The sequence below is a fragment of the Pinus tabuliformis genome, chromosome 9, assembly GCF_031772625.1.
Source record: "Pinus tabuliformis cultivar Carrire ecotype Pingquan chromosome 9, CPIR1, whole genome shotgun sequence".
NCBI lineage: Eukaryota > Viridiplantae > Streptophyta > Pinopsida > Pinales > Pinaceae > Pinus > Pinus tabuliformis.
In genome coordinates, this window is record NC_142307.1 from 1,399,508,209 (window position 1) to 1,399,534,738 (window position 26,530).

General features: G+C 38.9%; 3 protein-coding genes and 2 pseudogenes across 4 annotated transcripts in view; all 5 read right to left on the reverse strand.

Moving 5' to 3' along the window:
* LOC149153772 (COMPASS-like H3K4 histone methylase component WDR5B) overlaps positions 1-3,404 on the reverse strand; it is a 112,858-nt gene extending 109,454 nt beyond the window's left edge. The window contains exon 1 of one of the 2 annotated variants that reach the window (XM_089439779.1): positions 2,665-3,404. In XM_089439779.1, the coding sequence (XP_089295905.1) occupies positions 2,665-3,327 (663 nt within the window). In that variant the 5' untranslated portion in view covers positions 3,328-3,404. The remainder of the gene's footprint in view (positions 1-2,664) is intronic. The other variant, XM_089439778.1, reaches the window with a different exon arrangement.
* Positions 3,405-9,906: 6,502 nt separating this feature from the next.
* Positions 9,907-10,791, reverse strand: LOC149153773 (COMPASS-like H3K4 histone methylase component WDR5B pseudogene; annotated as a pseudogene).
* A 3,306-nt stretch (positions 10,792-14,097) lies between these two features.
* Positions 14,098-15,530, reverse strand: LOC149153774 (peroxisomal fatty acid beta-oxidation multifunctional protein AIM1-like). Its single transcript, XM_089443915.1, has 6 exons — positions 15,464-15,530; positions 15,277-15,339; positions 15,114-15,170; positions 14,420-14,487; positions 14,234-14,315; positions 14,098-14,135 (listed from the first exon to the last, which is right to left on the reverse strand). The coding sequence occupies exons 1-6, from the start codon at positions 15,528-15,530 to the stop codon at positions 14,098-14,100; spliced, it is 375 nt and encodes a 124-aa protein (XP_089300041.1).
* LOC149153775 (protein ecdysoneless homolog) lies at positions 15,479-17,204 on the reverse strand. The gene is made up of 2 exons (XM_089439647.1): positions 16,967-17,204; positions 15,479-15,556 (listed from the first exon to the last, which is right to left on the reverse strand). Exons 1-2 carry the CDS (start codon positions 17,188-17,190, stop codon positions 15,538-15,540), a joined length of 243 nt encoding a protein of 80 aa, XP_089295773.1. The 5' UTR covers positions 17,191-17,204; the 3' UTR covers positions 15,479-15,537.
* A 7,255-nt stretch (positions 17,205-24,459) lies between these two features.
* On the reverse strand, positions 24,460-26,176 carry LOC149153776 (MLO-like protein 1 pseudogene; annotated as a pseudogene).
* Positions 26,177-26,530: the final 354 nt, after the last annotated feature.

Consider the following 26,530-nt stretch of genomic DNA (forward strand, 5'->3'; position numbering starts at 1 on the left):
CTAATAATATTCTCTGCTTCGATTTCACCCTCGGTGAATTTGAAGAGGGATGAGGAACCCATTGATCCTTTTGTCCTTTCCTAATTGTCTTCGGTGATTGCTCTTTCACTCTAGCTTGGGCATTGTCTTCACCTCAACTCCGATACCATGTGAATTTTAGGTATGTTCGATGCTTAGAGCAATTTATTTAAATTTTCACAGTTAGCTCAATATCTTTTCCAAATTAGCAATCACATAAGCATTAAAGTAAACTGCAGATAGAACATAAACATAAATCGCAGAAGACAAGCCAAGACAAGAGGACACAAGATGTGGCGCTAGCCAGGGACAAACCCCAATGTGGGTAAACCCTTGATCAATTCTTCTTATATGTTCTTCAAGAGTTCAGCACAGAGAGAGAGAGAGAGATAGTACATTTACAACAGAAGTCAACATTTTGACTTATCTAGATAAGAGCATAGATCATCTCTAAGAAGATGATACATGAGATCAATTGAAGACATGCTGCTTCAACTAATTCTCCAAGGTGACTCCTTCACCTATTATTGTGTTGCACCTCGTCATCATGCTGCACCTCACCGTGTTGCACCATGTTGCACCCATCATCACAATGTTGGACCTCATGACCATGTTGTACACATCATACTGCTGCACCTTATGTTGCACTGTTGTCCCATGTGCCATTGTTGCTGTTGTCCCATTGTTTTTGTTGCTGTCCCATCATAGTATGTTGTTGTCCCATCAATGTCATTGTTGTCCCATCATAGTATGTTGCTGTCCCATCAATGTCATTGTTGTCCCATCATAGTATGTTGTTGTCCCATCACTGTCATTGTTGTCCCAATTGCTATTGCAACACCATGTCTTGCTGCAGTCCCAATTGCTATTGCAACACCATGTCTTGTTGCTGTCCCAATTATTAGCATTGCTGTCCTGGGCATGTTTGGGTCCTCAAACTCTCATGGTGTCCCTGTTTTGAGGGTCACCTACAGCCCACCTTTTCAGCAGTATTAGGCCTGCATCTAAGGCACCATAGGTTAGCGTTAGGGATGCCTTTAGACAGTGTTAGGGCTGCCTTTAGACAGTGTTCAGGGCTGCCCATTAGACTACGTTTAGGGCTGCCCTTTAGACTGCATTTAGGGCTTCTCTTAGACTACTTCTAGGGCTGCATTTTGGACAGCGTTTAGGGCTGCTCTTAGACTACGTCTAGGGCTGCCTTTTGGACAACATTAGGGCCTCTCTTAGATTGCATCTAGGGCTGCCTTTTGGACAGCGTTAGGGCCTCTCTTAGTTGTGATAAGATTCCTCCAAGACTGTCGCTAGGGCATGCTTCCTTGATAGCGTTTTTGACTTCTTCTTTGACAGCGTCTAGGGCTAGGGCAGCTCCTTTAGTCTTTTTTCCTCCAACGTCTAGGGCTTCCACTCCTAGATTTCCCTTCCACTAAAACCCAAGACAAGTGGAGAGAAATCAAGATAGAAATGTGTGTGAGAAATGACTCTCAAGTCATCTCCTTTTATACTAAAACATTGAACACTTGTGGGGTTTATTTCGTTGTTGGCCGACCTTGACGAATTGTCTTATAACACAAATAAATTCATATCTCCATGAATATTTATCGGAATCGGATGATTTTTAGATCAATCCTACACCTCTCGATGAGAGGGATCCAAGAAAAATATCAGCTGCCATAAATAAGATGACCCATGTGGTGTTTGTCCCTAGTTGCCAATTTAACACAAAGACATGAAAATTGTAAAGCAGGGCCCCAATCCAAGTACAGGTCTGGAACAAGCAACCAGTGATTATGCCTTTCGCTAAATATCATGCTTTCCAGGGTTATAAAAACTTAGGCTCATATTATAGAATATAAAGTGTAAAGAAGTATTGGATCGTTTTTTTTAAGGGCAACACCCAACATTGCTTTGGGATTGCAGTGGGCCTTTTTCTGGACTGGTTTTTTGCTAATTATCATGTTTTTCAGGGTTATAAGAAGTTAACTTTAGGCTAATATTATAGAAAATAAACTGTAAAGAGGTATTGGGTGGTTTTGTTTATGCATAACGCCAAACTTTGCTTTGGGATTGCAGTAGGCCTTTATTGGACAGTTTAGATACTGGTTTGAAAACTTGTGGAACAGTACTGTGATGTAATCTCGCTGCAGTATCAGCTGTAGTTTTTATTAATATAAACGAACCCAGTTATGGTTAAAGAAAAATAAAAGATAGTAATGCAGCTGTGCTTTACACCCTTCGAAAGCTCAAATCCCTTGAACCGGGTTATGGCAAAGTAGGTGTGTTTTATAACCTACCAAATTCCAAATCCCTTGGGCGATATGGCCCAAATTTTGCCTCTAGGAAAGGGATACATTGTATTGTAAGTTTCTCGAACTATGCATTTCGGAAAAGGATACATTGCATTGTAATATCTTTGGATTGGGAAAAGGAAAAGGAAACTAGGAGAGGGATACATTGCATTGTAATATTCCCGAATTAGGCCCGTAAGAGAAAGGATACATTGCATTGTAATATTTTCAGAATAGTAAAAGTAACGTTCGGGGGAAGAGAAATTTTCCAAAAGAACCACCAGCAATGACCAGAGAAATTAAAACGAATTGAGTGTCTCGAAAATGAATTTGAAGGCAGAAGAAAGAGAACGAAGGTTACCAATGTGTCATCCAGGGTGGCAGCCAGAATGAATTTCCCATTGGGAGAAAATTCGACGAAGGAAACAGCAGGAGTTTTGTCGTCAATGAGGGTCTTCAAACAAGCCCCAGTTGCAGAATCCCAGATCTTGCAGGAGCCATCACGGCTGCTGGAGACGATGAGCGATCCGTCACGGTTGAAATGAACAGCCGTGATGGGATCGGTGTGCGCAGGTATGATCCTTTGGCATTTCCCGGTCTTGACGTCCCAAATCCTGAGGGTTTCGTCGAAGGAGCCGGAGACGATGAGATTGGACTGGGGATTGAAGTTGACGCAGAAGACCATGCTGGTGTGGCCCTTGAGGGTCTTAACGCAATCGCCCGTGTGGACGTCCCAGATGCGGAGGCTCTTGTCGTCAGAAGCCGAGCAGATATAGCGGGCGTCGGACGACCACGCGAAGTCGGAGACGCCCTCGCTGTGGCCGCGGAGCTCCCGCTTGAATGCAGAGTTAGAAGAAGAAGCAGAGGCCGACCATATGCATATTGTTTTGTCTAGGGAAGCGCTGCCCAGGAGACGCCCGTCCTTTGAGAATTTCACGCACGAGACCGCTCCGCTGTGGCCTGCCAGAGTCTGCTTCTGCCAGTAATGTTTGTAATGTGTCGACGACCCCTGTGACTCGGCCATTTTTCTTGTTATTTGGACAGGGATTTTGTTCGTAGTTTATCTTTTCGGCTCCTGCTTTATAAAGGGTGTATATTTCCTTTTCCATTACTCAATTTATGGTGTTATTGACGTTCGGTGAAAGCGGGGCGATGGGAGAGGTTCGTTAATCTTTGGTGGTTAACCATGTTTTTGGAAATTTAAAGTTCTATGATTTGTTTATTGATAAGATAAAAATTATATAATGTTGTGTTATGTAAAAGTGAGTGGAATAAATTTCAGCACTAAGAGTATGTGCACGGCCCTCATATATTGTACAATCGTTTAGGTGGTAAGTGATGGGTGTGGATGGACACCTTGAACAAATGATATTTATACAAATTAATTGAAATGTATTGGCTTATTAGTAAGGCATGTCTTAGATAATCATATGCCTTAGTTTATTGGCAAAGTACGTGTTAGAGAATTGGACAGCTTGACCTGTTTGCAAGGCACATCATAGAAAAAGTTGGGTACCCCTATGCATAGACAAGGTGCACTAAGTTGGATGTACCAAAGAAGTTTGGACAAGGTCTCGACTAGAGGCAAATAAGGTTATTGTAAGCAATCTCATTTGTAGACATGTATTTGGCATGATAGATGAAATAGTGTCAAGAAGGCTTGATGACTTGGGTGCCTAGACCTTATATGAATCGATGAAGTTGGGCAACCCACATTTGGAGGTTGCAATGGGCAATTGAGGTGCCTTTGGGAGTAAATTGTTTTGGGTCACGACTATGGAGCACACTGATTGGGCATACACCCCTAGGCAGACATCCTTCAAGCACAAATCTTCTAAGTGCTTTGGGCACACTTAGGCATAGTTAGATGGACTCGAACAAACCAGGGATAATTGTATAGACTCAGATGAGTTGGGAACACTTCGGATGGTTGGGTTCACCGATGCAACTAGACAAAGTTGTCTTTGAACAATTTGAGATGATTTGGATGCCAAGGTGCAACTAGGTGCACTCAAGCATAGTTGAGACAAGGTGATTTGATGAAAAATGAGGTGGACAAGTCACTAAAGAAGAGCAAGTTAGTTCAATGGCACTTGGGTCTACCTTAGAATGAAATATGCTTCGTAAGGCATGGAGAGATTATATGGGTAAGTGGGTGATTTAAAGTGCCAATGCATTTGAGCAATGAATTGCAGACAAGAGTCATCAAGTGTTTTGTGATTGTCGAGTTCGAGGTTTGGGCATTGTATATGACTTGCATTGACTAACTGACAAGGAGTTTTGTATTATTCCAAGTTCAAGGTTTAGCATAATGGAATGACTTGCACTACCTTAGGGGATCAAGAGTGAAACATGACCTGTAGGGGATAGGCCCGTGAAAGCTTCAAGGCTTGGATTGTGCAATTTTACAAGGTAGTTTAGCATAACATTGTTTGAGTTGGTTTCTTTGTACATCTGTAATTGAGTTACATGTTGTGGGTTGCAACTCCCGCCTTGTATCATGTAAATATTCTTCATATTACTAAGTGTTTGACACTTGACTTGGGTGCAACCATTCATATGTGTTGTGTACTATGGATGCTTTGCCTTTGTTAAATGTTTATGTTTCTTGCATACTAATAATTGGCTAGGTATTGTGAGTTTGTTGTGTTAGTATTATGATGTTTTAAGCATACAATTCGACACATAACTTTTGTTATTAGATGAACTAAGTTGTGTTGAACTTGACTAGGCATCTAACTATTGTAGCCTAAGGCGAAGCCATGGGCAAACCTTAGGTGAAGGGGCGTAGTTTGGTTGTAGTCGATATAGGTTAGCGAAACCACTATGATTGAGGCAAGGCAATGTCACACAACCGCATGCGTCAAAACAACTTAGGTGATCACAAGTCACAAAAAATAACTAAGTCCATTGTGTTTCCATGTAGTTGGTATCAGAGTTATTTTATGGCAGTTTGTGCTCTTCACCATTATCAATTCCATGACAATTGGTATCAAAGTTATTGTATTGCACCGAGAGGCGCTTTCTACAACCCACTATGAGGGCAATGTCTGATTTCATCTATGCTCAACGTGGAGTTGACACACACACATATATATATATATATATATATATATATATATATAAACAACATTGGTTATAACAAAATGAATTATTTGCCGTTTGAAATAAATATTTAGCGATTTTAGATTAAGAAAATAAAATTTAAAATCATTATTTAATTTTAAATAATGTATTTTTCATAATTAACCATTTAACATTTACATTATTTTAATTCTTTAAAAACAAGATTGTTTTTTTATTTTTATCTTTCACTAGTTTTTAATATATATAGTTATTATGGATTTTAGGCTAGAATATGATCCCTCAATCATGTTATTATTGATCAATTTAAAATCATTATTTAATTTTAAATAATGTATTTTTCATAATTAACCATTTGACATTTACATTATTTTAATTCTTTAAAAACAAGATTGTTTTTTTATTTTTATCTTTCACTAGTTTTTAATATATATAGTTATTATGGATTTTAGGCTAGAATATGATCCCTCAATCATGTTATTATTGATCAAATAACCTTATCATTATAATTTAGAACCATTAATGTTTTTTTTCCGAGTAAAAATCACAATTTCTATTAATAAAAATAAAAAGTTGCATAGAGCAAATGCATAAGTGCATTCAAATATTGTCCCGGGAGACCAGTGTATGTGCTTTAAGCATTCATAGTAGCTAGGCTACCTAAAATAAAATAAATAAATAAATTACATTTGGCGAGATAAACTGGTTTTTTTCTTTTTTGCCTTTTTTCTTTTGGACTTTTTGCCAAACCCCAAGTGATGGAGTAGTTGAAACAATTGCCAACTCATTATTTCTTGAAGTGTTTGGGGCTTCTTTATCTAAATCTGAGCTCTCAGAAACATGAGATCACTTTGTTCCACCCGGGCCTTGATTGTTCTCATGGATTGAAACCACTGCTAAGTAATTGGGAATCTCTGCCTATTTGTTCAGATCCTTCTGCTTCTCTTCTCCCTCTTTTTGAGAACCTTGTTGATTTTGTATATATGTGTGTTGTTGGGTCTCATCCATTTCTTCGTCCTTTACATCTGAAGAAGGAGGATCTCGGAATTGCCATCCTTTTTGCTTTTGCAGTGTTTTCTTTGTCCTTTTCTTTACTTGTTTGCATGTGTTCTCTAAGTACCCTGTTTGATGGCAAATTCGACATTTAAAGGTGGTATTTTCAAAATCTAACCATTGTGTCCACTTGAATTCTTTATGTGTCATGTGTATATGATCAGGAAGGTCTTTGCTTAAATCCATCTCCACACATATGCATGCAAAAGTGAAAATACCTTTGTCCATTCTTTCTCGATCCATCTTTAAGAACCTTCCCAAAGAGTTCCCAATGTCTTCTAGGACCCAATGGTGCCAAAAGGGGGAGCGGAAGATTATGTAGCCTTACCCAAACCGGCATTTTTGTAACCACCATTGAGTTGGCATCAAAACCAGGAAACCATGGGGTTATAAAGAGACATGTCACCCTTCCACAAAAAAACATTTTGCACACAAATAAAGGTCACAAACTCTGGTCCAATTGAGGTAGATCCACTTATTTAAATCTTTGTCTTTGGGCCATAAACCATTAAATTAACATCTAATAGCTTTTGCTTGCAAAATAGTGAAAAGGCCACTTACTTTTGGTAATTCTATAGACAGATATGGGGCTTTCTCCATCTTCTCTGCAATATACGAACCTGGGATTGTCAGATTTGGGATTTGTTTGTCATGTGTGGCAGCATTCCCTCTCAATGCATCCTTGAATGAGGGCGAACCCTTGCCAGGCGAAGATGATCCAAGTGGAAAGCTCGCTCCTGGGGCACCACCTTGCAGTCTTAAATTCAGGATAATGGCACAATTCCTTTGAATACCATAGTCTTTCAAATGGACCACATCCAGTGGCACTTTTCCTAAAAAAATCAGACTTTGTGATGAAGCAGGAATACCTATGATATTTTTGTTGGGTGTGTGTTGTATTCTTTCCACGATTAGTCGCACGCGCTGGGAGGGGGGGGGGGGGGGGGGGGGGTCACGGGGGGGGCGATAATCCCCCCTATTCGTTGAACTGGGTGCTGTAGGGAGGTAACAAGTGCCCCCCCCCCTGTTGGGGGATTTCAGGGGGGCGGTATCCCCCCTATATGGGGTTCGGGGCAACGCCCGAGGAAAAAAATTGGACCCTATATTAGGCAGGTGGACCTACCTATGGTTTTGTGCATGGGTTTTGCACATGGTTTTGGGCATGATGGTTTTCTGCCCATGAGTATTTGTTATGCTCTTAACCTGCAAGACGATACCGGAATACAAAATATGCGAAGAAATATACCCATAACATAGAATAGTGAAAAACAACAGCAAGTATTTTATTATTCAGAAAGCAATGTTCACTTGCCTCTTCGAGGGGGCAACCTCCAATAGAGCAGAGCTCGATTATAAAATAAGACACGATGCTCCTCGAAGGGAGTCTCTATCCTTTATATATGACTCATACATGCAATACCATGGATCAATACCATGGTTCTTATTAATACCATGGCCCATTTGCAACTAACTGTGGTCCCGTCATTAATTGCGGGTTAACCACTTACAATTATTAATATGGGCTTTATTGACTCCTTACTTAACTATAACTATGACTCGATCCTACTACATGAATAAGGGGGTTAGGGTGGCACCCTAACATGCCCTCCCCCTTAAGAATAGCCTTGTCCTCAAGGGTGAAGCTGCGGAAACTGTTGAAGAATAGTGGCTAGTTCCCAGGTTGCATCTTCCGGAGAGGTGTCTTTCCACTTGACGAGGACTTCCTTGATCATGCGGCCACGCAGGTGCCGTTCTCGTGTGTCTAGGACCTGTTCAGGTTGGAGCCAGATTGACCCTTCTTCATCCAATTTAGGTAGACTGGTTTGAATTCTACAATTGTTCCCAATCACTTTCTTGAGGCATGAGACATGGAAAACTGGATGGATTTTTGCAGTGGGTGGCAAAGCTAGCTTGTAGGCCACTTCTCCAATGCGCTGAAGTACTTGATATGGTCCGTAGAATTTTGGAGATAGTTTATGACAACCCTTGTCTTTGAGTGAAGTTTGCTTATATGGTTGCAACCTCAAAAATACCTGATCCCCTTCTTGAAATTGGCGCTCTAAGCGATGCTGATCTACCTGTTGCTTCATGTGGTTTTGAGCTTGATGAAGATTCTCTCTAAGATGGGCGAGCATGGTTGTGCAGTTTTGTAGGAGTTGATCCACTGCTTGTACCTTGGAGCACCCCTTGATATAAGAAGTAGGGGAAGGAGGGAGTTGACCATAAACTGCTTCATAGGGAGTCACTTTGGTGGTGGCATGATAGTTGGTGTTATACCACCATTCAGCTAGAGGCAACCACTATACCCATAGATGTTGCTTTTCTGAAGTGAAACACCTAAGGTAGCTTTCCAGACATTTGTTGACGGCCTCAGTTTGACCATCAACAAATGTCTTCCACTCCTAGATTTCCCTTCCACTAAAACCCAAGACAAGTGGAGAGAAACCAAAATAGAAATGTGTGTGAAAAATGACTCTCAAGTCATCTCCTTTTATACTAAAACATTGAACACATGTGGGGTTTATTTGGTTGTTGGCCGACCTTGGCGAATTGTCTTATAACACAAATAAATTCATATCTCCATGAATACTTATCGGAATCGGATGATCTTTAGATCAATCCTACACCTCTCGATGAGAGGGATCCAAGAAAAATATCAGCTGCCATAAATAAGATGACCCGCGTGGAGTTTGTCCCTAGTTGCCAATTTAACACAAAGACATGAAAATTGTAAAGCAGAGCCCCAATCCAAGTACAGGCAACACAAGCAACCAGTGATTATGCCTTTTGCTAAATATCATGCTTTCCAGGGTTATAAAAACTTAGGCTCATATTATAGAATATAAAGTGTAAATAAGCATGGGATAGTTTTGTTTAAGGGAAACACCCAACATAGCTTTGGGATTGCAGTGGGCCTTTTTCTGGACTGTTTTTTGCTAATTATCATGTTTTTCAGGGTTATAAGAAGTTAACTTTAGGCTAATATTATAGAAAATAAATTGTAAAGAGGTATTGGGTGGTTTTGTTTATGCATAACGCCAAACTTTGCTTTGGGATTGCAGTAGGCCTTTATTGGACAGTTTAGATAGTGGTTTGAAAACTTGTGGAACAGCGCTGTGATGTAATCTCGCTGCAGTATCAGCTGTAGTTTTTATTAGTATAAATGAACCCAGTTATGGTTAAAGAAAAATAAAAGATAGTAATGCAGCTGTGCTTTACACCCTTCGAAAGCTTAAATCCCTTGAACCGGGTTATGGCAAAGTAGGTGTGTTTTATAACCTACCAAATTCCAAATCCCTTGGGGGCGATATGGCCCAAATTTTGCCTCTAGGAAAGGGATACATTGTATTGTAAGTTTCTCGAACTATGCATTTCGGAAAAGGATACATTGCATTGTAATATCTTTGGATTGGGAAAAGGAAAAGGAAACTAGGAGAGGGATACATTGCATTGTAATATTCCCGAATTAGGCCCGTAAGAGAAAGGATACATTGCATTGTAATATTTTCAGAATAGTAAAAGTAACGTTCGGGGGAAGAGAAATTTTCCAAAAGAACCACCAGCAATGACCAGAGAAATTAAAACGAATTGAGTGTCTCGAAAATGAATTTGAAGGCAGAATAAAGAGAACGAAGGTTACCAATGTGTCATCCAGGGTGGCAGCCAGAATGAATTTCCCATTGGGAGAAAATTCGACGAAGGAAACAGCAGGAGTTTTGTCGTCAATGAGGGTCTTCAAACAAGCCCCAGTTGCAGAATCCCAGATCTTGCAGGAGCCATCACGGCTGCTGGAGACGATGAGTGATCCGTCACGGTTGAAATGAACAGCCGTGATGGGATCGGTGTGCGCAGGTATGATCTTTTGGCATTTCCCGGTCTTGACGTCCCAAATCCTGAGGGTTTCGTCGAAGGAGCCGGAGACGATGAGATTGGACTGGGGATTGAAGTTGACGCAGAAGACCATGCTGGTGTGGCCCTTGAGGGTCTTAACGCAATCGCCCGTGTGGACGTCCCAGATGCGGAGGCTCTTGTCGTCAGAAGCCGAGCAGATATAGCGGGCGTCGGACGACCACGCGAAGTCGGAGACGCCCTCGCTGTGGCCCCGGAGCTCCCGCTTGAATGCAGAGGTAGTAGAAGAAGCAAAGGCCGACCATATGCATATTGTTTTGTCTAGGGAAGCGCTGCCCAGGAGACGCCCGTCCTTCGAGAATTTCACGCACGAGACCGCTCCGGTGTGGCCTGCCAGAGTCTGCTTCTGCCTGTAAGGTTTGTAATGTGTCGACGCCCCCTGTGACTCTGCCATTTTTCTTGTTATTTGGACAGGGATTTTGTTCGTAGTTTGTCTTTTCGGCTCCTGCTTTATAAAGGGTGTATATTTCCTTTTCCATTACTCAATTTATGGTGTTATTGACGTTCGGTGAAAGCGGGGTGATGGGAGAGGTTCGTTAATCTTCTAACATTTTGTTTGGTGGGTAACCATGTTTTTGGAAATTTAAAGTTCTATGATTTGTACTAGCAAGTCCCAAAAGTATAAAGAAAGGCCGATAGGATTATTAAATTAGAATTGTTGAATTTCTCTAAAAGAAATGTTAGTTTAAACCTAACTGATGAGTATTTTGAGCTGGCTAAACGCCTTCTAATTGTTTTTTTATTATGGTAAAATTATATTGATAATTCATTAGTTTTGTTTTCAAAAGCTTGAAGGAATTTGAAGAGCAGGTATAGAATTGGTTTGTGGGATTTGATCCCAAAATCACTGATTTGTAGATATATACTCAATGAAATTAATTGGTTGAAACCCTGCACAAATGTTTGATATAAGCAAATAAGACGAAAAGGGTGAAAGGTTTAATTGGTTTGTGGAAAACCTCGTTTTCTTGGACTCAATTATTGTGCAATTACTTTTCTTTAGATGTTTTGTTTATATCTATATTACACTAAACACATTGAGTGTCTTATTTCATTTTCCAATTACACAAATAAATTTCCTTTGGAAAGAACTATGCACACACATAGAGCAAAATCCAAATACTCTACCAGAAGAAAGAAAGTTGTCCACACAAATTTGTTAAATGGATCCACTTTGTAATTTACCATACATCTTTTATAAATATGGTATTTCGCCCATGGTACTAAAATGGTATTTTGGCCTATAGGCTTCACCTAAATAAAACTTCTTTTTTTAGTCTACGTAAATATAAAGAAGCTTATGGACTAAATATAAAACCAAGATTTATTTATTTATTATACATCTAGTTTATTTATATTTTTATTTATTTACCATACATTTGGAGTAAGTATAAAAAGAGGTTTTATTTATTTACCATATTATTTACATTTTTATTTATTTAACATTCATTTGGAGTAAGTATGAAAAGAGGTTTTATTTATTTACCATACCTTTAGTTTATTTATATTTATTTATTTATTTACCACACCTATTTTTTTGGTGTTCATAAATCTCTTTATATTTTAAATTTATATTGTTTTTATACATAATAATAATTAGATTGATTTCTTGGCGAACATTAGATTAAAAATATTAAATGTTAAACATTACATGTTAAATGTTTACATTTACATTTATATTTTTGTTTACATGTTTATATGAAATCTACCCCATATTAAACTGTAGAAAGTCTCTCAAAGCAATAATAATATGTAATAATAACAATAATAAAGTGATAGTGATCATCAACACAAAATAATTAAAGAACAAATAAACAAACAAAAAAAACCTGTCAATTCTATTAAATAAAATAGCAATCCTACCTCTAAAATTTTAATATTATAATTAAACAATTACTCATAACATATAAATTTATTAATATTATATTTAAAACTATCATTATACATGAATGATATGTGTTTTTACCACATATATATCATCATTCTGCGGTGACAAAACAAGCACTAGAAACAGATCATAAATAATTAAATGCATCTCTAAGAAATTTTGGCATACACATTTCTTAGACCTATACAAACAAATATGGAGTAAAAAATTACACAAACAAATATGAAATAAAAAATTACATAACCAAACTCTTAGAATTAAAACATAAAACCTTAAAAACAATGAATATATTAATAGGATAAATTGCGTACAAACAAACTGTTCAATAAAAATGAGTCGATCACAGCAATGTAACCTTCCACTGAAGCTTATTTCTTATAAAATCGGGCAGAATGGAGGCCTCGGTTAAGAAGCAGAAAAAAATCAATAGAATAAAATATAGCTCCCTCCCATGTGACCATGAACTTAAGCTTTTATAGCTAGTAATAGCATGCTACCCAATCTACCAGATCGCCATCAAATGCATCTCTTCTGAATTTTCACGACAAAAATATGCATACCATTCAAAAGCCTCTCCATTTCCTCGAATGTCTCCATTATAAACTGTCAATAGTTAATTAAAAGGTCAATACTGAGCGTCCACTTGAACAAAATAAGAATTAAGTGACAGAGTTAGCATGTGGTGTCAAAATCAATTCATAACTTTACACAGACTTACAAGCAGCATAGCTCCTGTTCATCACTTTACACAGATTACAACAAGCATTGCTTCAAACGCACCAAATGCCCAATCTCTCAGCTATACAACAGATTATAAATCTATAAAGAATTTAGTTTTACTCCACTCCAATAAGGTGTGGAATGTTATATGCACAAGCCAGTACAACTGTTTATAGTTCATCACTTGAGTTAATTGCTCAACGCCATGATTAGTGTGAAATGGATGTTATTGTTAAGATGCTATGTTGAAAGAGCTCACTTTCTTTGGTGTTGCAACCACAAGTGGAGCTTCTGGAGAATTTGTAATAGCAAATTTGTCATGCATAAATTTGCTATCCACAATGGATTCATCTTTTGGAACAATCTTGTAGCAATAGCAGATTTTTAGCCCATTCTGGCCCTTGTAACACACATGTCGCTGTTTTTTACATGCCGGAAGTTCCAGATGACAGAAAATTTACCAACAGTGGCAACTAGATGGTGCTCCTGCCTTCCACTCTCAGTAACCTGCAGTGATGAAGAGAAATAGATGTCAGAAATTAGTACACTTGAAGAGCTAATAAAGGTTATATTGCAGGCCAACGGTCCTGTAAGGTTCAATTGCTACATGTTATGAAGTTGAAGTCATTTTTTGTGTACCTTATCCCTTCATAGACAATTGCTAACTTTTAATACATTATTTTTTGTTTATAGTGGTGATATTGAAGAAGCATATGGCCAAATTTTTGTGTATCTGTAAGGCCATGTTTGGAATTTTTGTTTGGGAGAATCAAGACCTATTAAAAATTAATGGAACAGTCCGGGGAATTCATTTTTCTTGAAAGAAAGGTGATGAGCCATGTAGCAACAAGCTGAGAAGGTTTGCCAAGTAAAATAGGATGTTTGGTCTGAAAATTAAAGATGTTATTTTAAAGGCCCCACAAATTACTGGATATTCAACCAGCTAATTCGACCAAGCAACAAAACGTTGAAGCCAAGAAGCAGAAAAACCCATTCATAGATACAACAATAACGTGCACGCTAGGAGCTATGATAGTCCAATGATCTGACAGGTTTAAAGCATGGGAAAATCAACCCTCAAGGAGCCACAAATAACTTCGCAAGAAAATATAAAATATAAAAGCCTGCATGCCACCTTCTTCATTTAAGAGTCTTCAGCGCTGGAAACAAATCATTACCTATTTTCCAGATAATTCATAGTAAGATTAAAATTGGTTATACCACAGTATGAAGTCAACCCCGCTGAGACAGATAAATGTACATTGAGAAATCTTACCTCCAAATCCTGGAATAATCCCAAATTGAAGTTCTGGAAACCCAAGCTGCGCTTTTGGGGTTGAAATACGAGCATGACAAGACTGCGTAAATTAAATACATCCATGATAACTAAAAACATGTAAGTTTCCAAAATTCCCCTTCCAAAACATAAAATTACAAGAGATGGACAATCATTGCCACATACCATTGCTAATTCTAATCCACCACCAAGCGCAAGCCCTTGAATAGCAGCTACGAAAGGTTTCTTAGCCTCTATAACAACACCAAAAGGCCAAAAAGGTCAGAGCCAGAAAAAAGGTTCCATCCTAAAAACACATAGAATCCTTTTCCAAACTTTCAGGGGTGCCTAAACATCCATCAGAATCTTAATTTTTTTATGTTAACAATATCAACATATCCAGCTACGTATTACAATACAGAAAAACATGTAGAATCCTTTACCAATACATTGATGAGTTCCTAACTATGCTATAAGAATGCTACTTTTAACTGTACCATCAAATCCAACTATACTCTACAATAAGCCTAGGTATCCAAATTTTGGCACATTCCTAGAAAAGCTCAAAATGTCAAGGGTATGATAATTTTTCGCTTTATAGTATTCAAATAACATATGGAAAATAACGATCCAACAAAATGTCTTTTACAAGAATTGGTAATGTTTTTTGAACAAAATGTCTTTTACAAAAATTGGTAATGTTTTTTGAAATGACAAGTCAAAGTAAAAGCAACATTCCTCTATCTTATACATTATTTGTGGATTTGATAATAGCTAACATTCCCGAGATACAGTACCCCCACTTCAGCCTTACATATCACCGACAACTTGCAACTTTAGTGAAAACAAAAAAAAAGCAACATATATAACAAATGCCTACCTTCAATAGTATTGATCATAAGATCAACAAAAACTCTACCCAAATGCGACAAGTTCCCTGCTAGATACACAGTTACAGAGAATTGAATATGAGCAAACATGGAAACCTTTGAAACAATATGCAACAGAATTTGAATTTTGTATGAAAACTTAGTTTGGCATACCAGTCTGTTGTACTTCCTGGAGAACGTTGATGTCAAAACCACCCGAGAATTTGCTTCCATTACCTAACAATGCCAAAACAGAGACATAGACATGAAATCATCTCGATTTTTGAACAGAAGCATTTACATCTCTTTTTATATATATGAATATATATAAAGATTTATAACACCATTGAACATTTAGTACAGTTTCCATCCCTTCTGCAAAGTTGCATACTAGTGACAACAATGGCCTTCACATCATTTCTCCTCATTGCTTTGTCATATTTTTCTTTCAAGCCTGCAAGAACTGTAAATAAAACCAATTGAATGGTTACTACAGATATTAAGTTAAATGGTAACACATATGCTAATCCATTACTTACACCCAGATATCAACACACAAATGCGTATGTCATTAAGCCTTCTCTTTCAATGAACATAAAATTATGACGTAGTCAACTACTTACTGGACAGTAATATGATGAATTTGGTAAGGTTGACCTATGATTTTGAATTGGTATGTGCAAATTAGTAGGCCTTGGAGGATTGGTTTGCATTTTATAATCATTTTAATTTGACCTTATCTGTCCTATCCTCATATGGCAGAGCTGATATCAGTTTGCTTTGGGAAAAAGCCATGATGCCCTTTATTTCCAGCCACAACACAGTTTCTTTACTGCTGAAGCATTTCTCAGTTTCAATTTGCCTATTGGTGCATGTGATGTTGTTTGCAAGGCATAGGAAAATAAACCTTTTCTGCCACTCCCATGCCATTGCTGACTTGTTGTGGCCCATCAAGGGTGCTCTTGCTAGCTGGGGTCTAATGGACTTGAGTAGTCTCAAATCTGCATATCCTGTGGGGGTGTGGTGTTTCCCTTCACACCCCTTCAACATTTTATAGGTAATAGTTAATAGGTTAGTTGTGCTTCCTGACCAGACATATGTCACTCCTTCGCATGATGCCTGAAAAGTTGCAAAGGAATAGTTTGATTTATGTTTCACTACCAGGCGCATGCTGCACTCTTGCATGAAGGCATGTGTCTTCATTAAGGGGAGAAATTTGATTGTGTCTGGACTTTGTACAGCTGTGTTTTGTACGTTTCCTGCCCTTTATATGTTTCTATGGGAAAAGCCTTTCGGTTATCTACCTTTTTTGTGTAATATGTTCATTGTACTGTATATTTTTTTATCGATAGAACTTGGAGGCATGTTTAATATATACATGTGTGCACTGTCTCGGCACACACGGTTTCTAATCCTAACAGGCATGCTCCTCCCTTGAATGAGATTTGCCAGGTGTGGCTCTTGACTATATTGAATATTATTGAGGTATGCGGATTATGGTATGGTCCTGGCAAGTTACCAGTTCTTCACTCAAACGTGTGAGAGTGGGTAGAGCTTCTTACAAGGTTTACCATCCAGGTAAAGATAATATATTCCCATTTACGAATAAATAAAGGAATTTCTTTAACCTACCGGCAGATTATGGTATCGTGCTGGCAAGGTACCAGTTCTTCGCTCAAATGTATGAGGGTGGGTAGATAGCCTTTCCAAGTTTACCATCCATGTAAAAAAAATAGGTTGCCAGATATAGAATAAATAAAAGAAATTATTTGATTTTATGACGTTTCTCGCTGTTAATAATGTGTACTTAAATTGAGGAGGTAGTGCATCAGATGGATGATCTGTGAAAAAAAAATAAGCTTACCTGACTCTAGAGAAGAGTGTGGTATTTCTGTAATAGTCCAATGCTTCATCCATAAGCTTCTTATGCTCCTTCGAACCTTCAAGAAGACCCCTGAAATAACCCTTGTTCTCAAAGCTTCTCCTGAATGCCTCCCATCCAATATCTCTACTCCTCGCTGCTTTCAGTGCCGAGCTTTGGACTTCAGCAACCCCTGAGCCACTCAGTCCGAGTTCTGCATTCTCCATCTCTTACTAATAATGCGATCTCTGCTGATACATCATCTCAAATCCACAGCTTATCTTCATACCCAGTTCCGCCTCCTTGTAATTTGGAGACGATATAGGCGGCATTGGATAGCAATGCGGTGCCTGAAAGGCTTGCTGCACGAACTGAGCATACATGGCCCTTGACATCCTCACAAAGACATCTACCATCTCCTTATTGCACAAAAACTTCTCCATCTGAGACGCCGCCTTCATGGAATCCACGTCCCGTTCATAATAAGGCCTCCACCGCCTTAGAAATCAAGTGCTCCTCGTGCTTCAAAACCTGAGCCACGCTCAGAGAAACTCGAACCCTGAGCCTATGCATGTTAACCCTAGCTTTATCGGGATGACCTTTAATACGACTATTTATAGCGTTCTGAATAGCATCGCTAGCTCTGGTTTGCACAAAACCACCCGTGAGAGCCCGCAAGGAGTCCCATACTGAGGGTTTCACCGGCAAATGGAACGGAAGCCCGCGGGTTCGAGTCCCGGAGATTGGAATTGAGAGTACAGGGACACGATGAGGTTATAGCGAGTTGAATGATTCGTGTTGCCATAATAATCCTTATCGAAATCTGAAATTATGTCTAAACATTGTACCTGGAGTTCTTTCAATCGGGACTCGGTTTCTTCGGCTGACATCGAGTTGGTAATGCGAAGTCCGGGAAAATGGCATAGAGAAGAGTGTCTGTAACAAATTTGCAGATATTTCTGCCGGCTTCATGGGTGAAGATTCGAGACCGCCCTGGAGAAAGGCACGTTCACCGCACCACACGCAGGTTGGGCACACGTTCCACAATAACAACGCACACAGTGGCATAACAAATGCGAAACTGCAAGATGCAAAATACCCAAATGTCAATTTGGCTGTTGTTGAAAAAAGTGGCAGGTGTCAATGTTAGAATGAAAAGGACGACGAAAGTCTGTTCCAAAGGAAGGCCTATCGGCCTAAAAATTATATAATGTTGTGTTATGTCAAAGCGAGTGGCATAAATTTCAGCACTAAGAGTATGTGCACGGCCCTCATATATTGTACAATCGTTTAGGTGGTTAGTGATGGATGTGGATTGACACTTTGAACAAATGATATTTATACGAATTAATTGAAATGTATTGGCTTATTAGTAAGGCATGTCTTAGATAATCATATGCCTTAGTTTATTGGCAAAGTACGCGTTAGACAATTCGACAGCTTAACCTGTTTGCAAGGCACGTCATAGAAAAAGTTGGGTACCCCTATGCACAGATAAGGTGCATTGTATAGAGTGGCAACTTGCACTAAGTTGGATGTACCAAAGAAGCTTGGACAAGGTCTCGACTAGAGGCAAATAAGGTTAATGTAAGCAATCTCATTTGTAGACATGTATTTGGCATGATAGATGAAATAGTGTCAAGAAAGCTTGATGACTTGGGTGCCTAGACTTTATATGAATCGATGAAGTTGGGCAACCAACATTTGGAGGTTGCAATGGGCAGTTGAGGTGCCTTTGGGAGTAAATTGTTTTGGGTCACGACTATGGAGCACACTGATTGGGCATACACCCCTAGGCAGACATCCTTCAAGCACAAATCTTCTAAGTGCTTTGGGCACACTTAGGCATAGTTAGATGGACTCGAACAAACTAGGGATAATTGTATAGACTCAGATGAGTTGGGAACACTTCGGATGGTTGGGTTCACCAATGCAACTAGACAAAGTTGTCTTTGAACAATTTGAGATGATTTGGATGCCAAGGTGCAACTAGGTGCACTCAAGCATAGTTGAGACAAGGTGATTTGATGAAAAATGAGGTGGACAAGTCACTAAAGGAGAGCAAGTTAGTTCGATGGCACTTGGGTCTACCTTAGAATGAAATATGCTTCGTAAGGCATGGAGAGATTATATGAGTAAGTGGGTGATTTAAAGTGCCAATGCATTTGAGCAATGAATTGCAGACAAGAGTCATCAAGTGTTTTGTGATTGTCGAGTTCGAGGTTTGGGCATTGTATATAACTTGCATTGACTAACTGACAAGGAGTTTTGTATTATTCCAAGTTCAAGGTTTAGCATAATGGAATGACTTGCACTACCTTAGGGGATTAAGAGTGAAACATGACCTGTAGGGGATAGGCCCGTGAAAGCTTCAAGGCTTGGATTGTGCAATTTTACAAGGTAGTTTAGCATAACATTGTTTGAGTTGGTTTCTTTGTACATCTGTAATTGAGTTACATGTTGTGGGTTGCAACTCCCGCCTTGTATCATGTAAATATTCTTCATATTACTAAGTGTTTGACACTTGACTTGGGTGCAACCATTCATATGTGTTGTGTACTATGGATGCTTTGCCTTTGTTAAATGTTCATGTTTCTTGCATACTAATAATTGGCTAGGTATTGTGAGTTTGTTGTGTTAGTATTAGGATGTTTTAAGCGTACAATTCGACACATAACTTTTGCTATTAGATGAATTAAGTTGTGTTGAACTTGACTAGGCATCTAACTATTATAGCCTAAGGCGAAGCCATGGGCAAACCTTAGGTGAAGGGGCGTAGTTTGGTTGTAGTCGATATAGGTTCGCCAAACCACTATGATTGAGGCAAGGCAATGTCACACAACCGCATGCGTCAAAACAACTTAGGTGATCACAAGTCACAAAAAATAACTAAGTCCATTGTGCTTCCATGTAGTTGGTATCAGAGTTATTTTATGGCATTTTGTGCTCTTCACCATTATCAATTCCATGACAATTGGTATCAAAGTTATTGTATTGCACCGAGAGGCGCTTTCTACAACCCACTATGAGGGCAATGTCTGATTTCATCTATGCTCAACGTGGAGTTGACACATGTCCATATATATATATATATATATATATATAAACAACGTTGGTTATAACAAAATGAATTATTTGCCGTTTGAAATAAATATTTAGCGATTTTAGATTAAGAAAATAAAATTTAAAATCAATATTTAATTTTAAATAATGTATTTTTCATAATTAACCATTTGACATTTACATTATTTTAATTCTTTAAAAACAAGATTGTTTTTTTATTTTTATCTTTCACTAGTTTTTAATATATATAGTTATTATGGATTTTAGGCTAGAATATGATCCCTCAATCATGTTATTATTGATCAATTTAAAATCATTATTTAATTTTAAATAATGTATTTTTCATAATTAACCATTTGACATTTACATTATTTTAATTCTTTAAAAACAAGATTGTTTTTTTATTTTTATCTTTCACTAGTTTTTAATATATATAGTTATTATGGATTTTAGGCTAGAATATGATCCCTCAATCATGTTATTATTGATCAAATAACCTTATCATTATAATTTAGAACCATTAATGTTTTTTTTTTCGAGGAAAAATCACAATTTCTATTAATAAAAATAAAAAGTTGCATAGAGCAAATGCACAAGTGCATTCAAATATTGTCCCGGGAGACCAGTGTATGTGCTTTAAGCATTCATAGTAGCTAGGCTACCTAAAATAAAATAAATAAATAAATTACATTTGGCGAGATAAACTGGTTTTTTTCTTTTTTGCCTTTTTTCTTTTGGACTTGTTGCCAAACCCCAAGTGATGGAGTAGTTGAAACAATTGCCAACTCATTATTTCTTAAGTGTTTGGGGCTTCTTTATCTAAATCTGAGCTCTCAAAAACATGAGATCACTTTGTTCCACCCGGGCCTTGATTGTTCTCATGGATTGAAACCACTGCTAAGTAATTGGGAATCTCTGCCTATTTGTTCAGATCCTTCTGCTTCTCTTCTCCCTCTTTTTGAGAACCTTGTTGATTTTGTATATATGGGTGTTGTTGGGTCTCATCCATTTCTTCATCCTTTCCATCTGAAGAAGGAGGATCTCAGAATTGCCATCCTTTTTGCTTTTGCAGTGTTTTCTTTGTCATTTTCTTTACTTGTTTGCATGTGTTCTGTAAGTGCCCTGTTTGATGGCAAATTCGACATTTAAAGGTGGTATTTTCAAAATCTAACCATTGTGTCCACTTGAATTCTTTATGTGTCATGTGTATATGATCAGGAAGGCCTTTGCTTAAATCCATCTCCACACATATGCATGCAAAAGTGAAGATACCTTTGTCCATTCTTTCTCGATCCATCTTTAAGAACCTTCCCAAAGAGTTCCCAATGTCTTCTAGGACCCAATGGTGCCAAAAGGGGAGCGGAAGATTATGTAGCCTTACCCAAACCGGCATTTTTGTAACCACCATTGAGTTGGCATCAAAACCAGGAAACCATGGGGTTATAAAGAGACATGTCGCCCTTCCCCAAAACCATGGTCCTTCATTTATGACATAATCAAAGTCTTTCTAAGTATCAAACTGAACCACAAAAAAACATTTTGCACACAAATAAAGGTCACAAACTCTGGTCCAATTGAGGTATATCCACTTATTTAAATCTTCGTCTTTGGGCCATAAACCATTGAATTAACATCTAATAGCTTTTGCTTGCAAAATAGTGAAAAGACCACTTACTTTTGGTAATTCTATAGACAGATATGGGGCTTTCTCCATCTTCTCTGCAATATACGAACCTGGGATTTGTTTGTCATGTGTGGCAGCATTCCCTCTCAATGCATCCTTGAATGAGGGCGAACCCTTGCCAGGCGAAGATGATCCAAGTGGAAAGCTCGCTCTTGGGGCACCACCTTGCAGTCTTAAATTCAGGATAATGGCACAATTCCTTTGAATACCATAGTCTTTCAAATGGACCACATCCAGTGGCACTTTTCCTGAAAAAATCAGACTTTGTGATGAAGCAGGAATACCTATGATATTTTTGTTGGGTGTGTGTTGTATTCTTTCCACGATTGATCGGGGGGGGGGGGTCACGGGGGGGCGATAGTCCCCCCTATTCGTTGAACTGGGTGCAGTAGGGAGGTAACAAGTGCCCCCCCCCACCCCCCCCCCCCTGTTGGGGGATTTCAGGGGGGCGGTATCCCCCCTATATGGGGTTCGGGGCAACGCCCGAGGAAAAAAATTGGACCCTATATTAGGCAGGTGGACCTACCTATGGTTTTGTGCATAGGTTTTGCACATGGTTTTGGGCATGATGGTTTTCTGCCCATGAGTATTTGTTATGCTCTTAACCTGCAAGACGATACCGGAATTCAAAATATGCAAAGAAATATACCCATAACATAGAATAGTGAGAAACAACAGCAAGTATTTTATTATTCAGAAAGCAATGTTCACTTGCCTCTTCGAGGGGGCAACCTCCAATAGAGCAGAGCTCGATTACAAAATAAGACACGATGCTCCTCGCAGGGAGTCTCTATCCTTTATATATGGCTCATACATGCAATACCATGGATCAATACCATGGTTCTTATTAATACCATGGCCCATTTGCAACTAACTGTGGTCCTGTCATTCATTTTTGTGGGTTAACCACTTACAATTATTAATATGGGCTTTATTGACTCCTTACTTAACTATAACTATGACTCAATCCTACTACATGAATAAGGGGGTTAGGGTGGGACCCTAACATGCCCTCCCCCTTAAGAATAGCCTTGTCCTCAAGGCTGAAGCTGCGGAAACTGCTGAAGAATAGTGGCTGGTTCCCAGGTTGCATCTTCCGGAGAGGTGTCTTTCCACTTGACGAGGACTTCCTTGATCATGCGGCCACACAGGTGCCGTTCTCGTGTGTCTAGGACCTGTTCAGGTTGGAGCCAGATTGACCCTTTCATCCAATTTAGGTAGACTAGTTTGAATTCTGCAATTGTTCCCAATCACTTTCTTGAGGCATGAGACATGGAAAACTGGATGGATTTTTGCAGTGGGTGGTGTTAGCGCTCGAATTTGCCTCAGGCTGAGGAAGGTGAAACTCAAGGCAACATCAAACCAAGCTCAGCCTCGTAGCTAGCCCTACGAGGACAAGAGAGGGCTCTCTCCGGGTCTATCTCGGCAAAAAGTCTTCAAAGGGGCTGAGATGACCGATATGAATACTGATTTTAGGCTAGTAAATTGATATGAATGAAGTTTTTATAAATGATGGGGTTTTCTAGGCTGCATGGGCAAAAAACATCTTGAAACAGAGAAATATAATAAAAAACACAGATTATCTCCTGAGGCAAGGTAGGCAAGAAATTTTAACATCAAATTGAGATTAAATGGAACGACAAGACTGCTGAGGAGTTGACAAGGGCATAGAAGATGAATCCTTGTCAAACAGAAGAAAACATTAAATATGAACAAACTTAAAGGCAGAGCATACAAATTATGAATTCTACCTTAACACTTCATTTGTTCAATTGGAAACGATCATGAAATGAAATGAACACATAACAGGCTACATATGAAACAAAGGATGACACAAATGTTAAATTTCATACCACAGGAATCTCAGGGGTCAGAGCTGCATTTTTTATTAAAATCTCTGTCAAAACTGTACAATAGAAGCTCTGTTTTTCTCCACCAGCGCTCAGAACTTTTCTAACTCCCCTCTCTTACAAAATGATTTTCAATACATTAAATAAACTCTGCTAGGGGAAAACAAATCGACCCCAAAACAGGGGCGTTGTTTCACCTGAAGCTACAAAAATAGAAAAGAATCTCTAAAGATAGAAAAGCCTTCCATTATTCCAGCTTCAATGACCCATGAAAACTAATCCTGGAGCGTAGACTAACTAAAGACAGAAATAGGCAATCGAACCTTTGAATGCCACTTTGCAACTGCAGTCAAAAAATAGATCATCGGTTCCTGTTTCTCTGCTATGACAGGTGTCTTTGTTTAAATATAAAACTGATCCTTTAAATAAGTTTCCACCTGAACAATCGCAGCTGCAGTTTACCAACCTCACCACGTGTTTTCAGTTTGAAGACATTTACCTGTGTCACCACCGTTTGATTACCAGCTTGACATGTGCAACACCATTAGCGATAACATTGCTGAGGTGGAACGTTATGAAACGTTGTTTCAAACCGCCATTCACTCTCTGAATTACATGAACATATAATTGATAATCAATGCAGAAGAGCCTGTCCTAATATCCTAATAAAAATGTACGTTGTTACCAATAAAATTACAGGTTACTCCACAAGTATAGCCAAGCTTATATCCTGAAAGTACTAGATTAACTATGTAGCTGTCCATGTCAATGATTTGTTCAATTCGAGACCTCCACACTACAAACTGGGCATATCTTATTTATTTGAAGCCAAATTTTGATGCAATCTGAATGGTATTGATGCTTGCATGGAAGGGTCTGTATTATATCCCTCCTTCGTGATTGAAGTCTCCAAGACCTGTAGATAAATTTGTAACTGGTTGACAATCGATAAATTAACTGTCATTTTACAGCTGATTCAATTACAAGATTACTGCTTCTAGCCTTTTCATGATTTTGGCATATCTATCTTGGACTCTGAACATTCTGTTATTTCGTAATCGTGGATTGATTCTGATTGAATTTGCGATGTGTCATTGATCTTCAATAGCTGTAGATTCCCTCTATCGTTGTCATCATCAGGTCTGGTACTTACTCTTCTCTTGGCCCTCTGCTGCCATTCTGACAGTCCCTGACGAACTCTCTCTCCAAATAATGTCATTTTATATGAGGTACCCATCTGAGTAACAAGGGCATAGAGTGGAAAGGTACTATAGCTGCAAAGAACTTGAATAATTATCCCAATTACAAGCCTTGGAATTATATAGCCAACTTTCCCCATAATGCACGAGTGGAAACCGTAAGTTGTCAGTATCCAGAAGAAAAATGCGATTTCAAAAGCGTTCTTCTACAACAGTGTGCTTCTCTGCAACTTCTTGGGCTAGCTGAGTAATGATATGCTCCAGTTTTGTACCCACAGCTAGTAAAAGAATCAAAGGGATGAAAGCAATCCAAAAAAATGGCATGCCAACCATGAATATTGAGGAGCAAGTAGATCACCACCAAAGACCAAAGGTATCCACTTAGATTAACAACCTTCTTGAAGTCAGCTTCAAGTGTTCTCAACATGTACTTGTGAAAATCAAAATTTGGGTTTGAGCTGCAATGTTTCTGAATGAAGCCCAATCGTAGAGTATTGTAATCTGTCTTTGTTACTGAGCCATAAAATTGCTTAAAAAATGAAACCATCCAACTTAGTAAAGCTGACTTTCCCCATATCCCCATAACATGGTTCTTGACAAAATCATGATGTGCAACACTGATGAAATGTTTCTTCATAGCTTTTTTTTGGATTGAATCTATTTGGTCGAATGCCTCTCCCAGGACCTCCATGTGCGGATCTTTGCAATTCCCAGAAGTGTGGTCATAACAGAAAATAGCACATAGACGACAGCCAGAGCAAATATGAAGATATGCAACTCATGCATTGCTTCTATGGACAAGAAAGGTTTCTTTCCCTCCTTACAGTGACTTGCTTCGGAACCCCCCGATGACAGTAGATGTCTATTATTGGATCCAACAAAAGATGTTAACACTCTAGAATGGATCGCAGCCTCTGAAGCAGGGCCTTCAGCGAGTTCATGCCTTCTGCACGGTAACATGCGATATGCAATGCTTTCTGGTATGCAAAGGCGATTGATTGCCCCTTGAAAAACAGTAAGCAATATGGAGATAAATCCCAGAAGCATCAACTCTTTTTGCATCTTCACTAGGGCATCATACAATGGTTTTTGGCTCCAATTTCTGAGCTCTGTCGCTGTGTGGGTAGCGCCCCTGCCCAACCTGATGCGTAGCGCGCCACTGGTGCGTAGCGCACACCTCCAGCTCTGCTCCACAGTTGTGAAAACCACGATTTCACCCTTGTAATGCGCCTTTGACCTCTGCTTTGAAATTTGGTGGAAATGACTTGCCTGTTGGACATATAACAATAGAGTTTCACTATGTTTCTGTGGCGAATGGTTCCCAATGTTTCAACTTCCTCCTTGGACAATCAATGGTCATACTCTCACCGTAAATGCTTCCCACTTCGTTATTCATTCTGATATCATCTATACCCATTTTGGATTTCGTCCAGAGGTGCTTCACTGCCACTGTTTGATTGTTGGGTATGTCAGCGCGATAAACCTTGCTGGATGCTCCACTTCTAATTACATTTGCTTTGTTTTCCAATTTCATTTGTTTTCTCCAGCCTATCTGCTTGGTGAGGAACATACCTGCGGAAAAATACAAGTCCATTGACAAGTAACGAGGTGCATTGAATACCTGCGACAGTAATTTTAATACTAATTTAAAACTGTCAGCGGGTGTTGATCCACAGTTGAGCTCCATGGAAAATTGAGCTATCTGTTTGCTGAAACTGGTGAAGATAATGCGGTGACAGAGTTGCCTTTGAAGCTGAAACAGGGCTGTCAT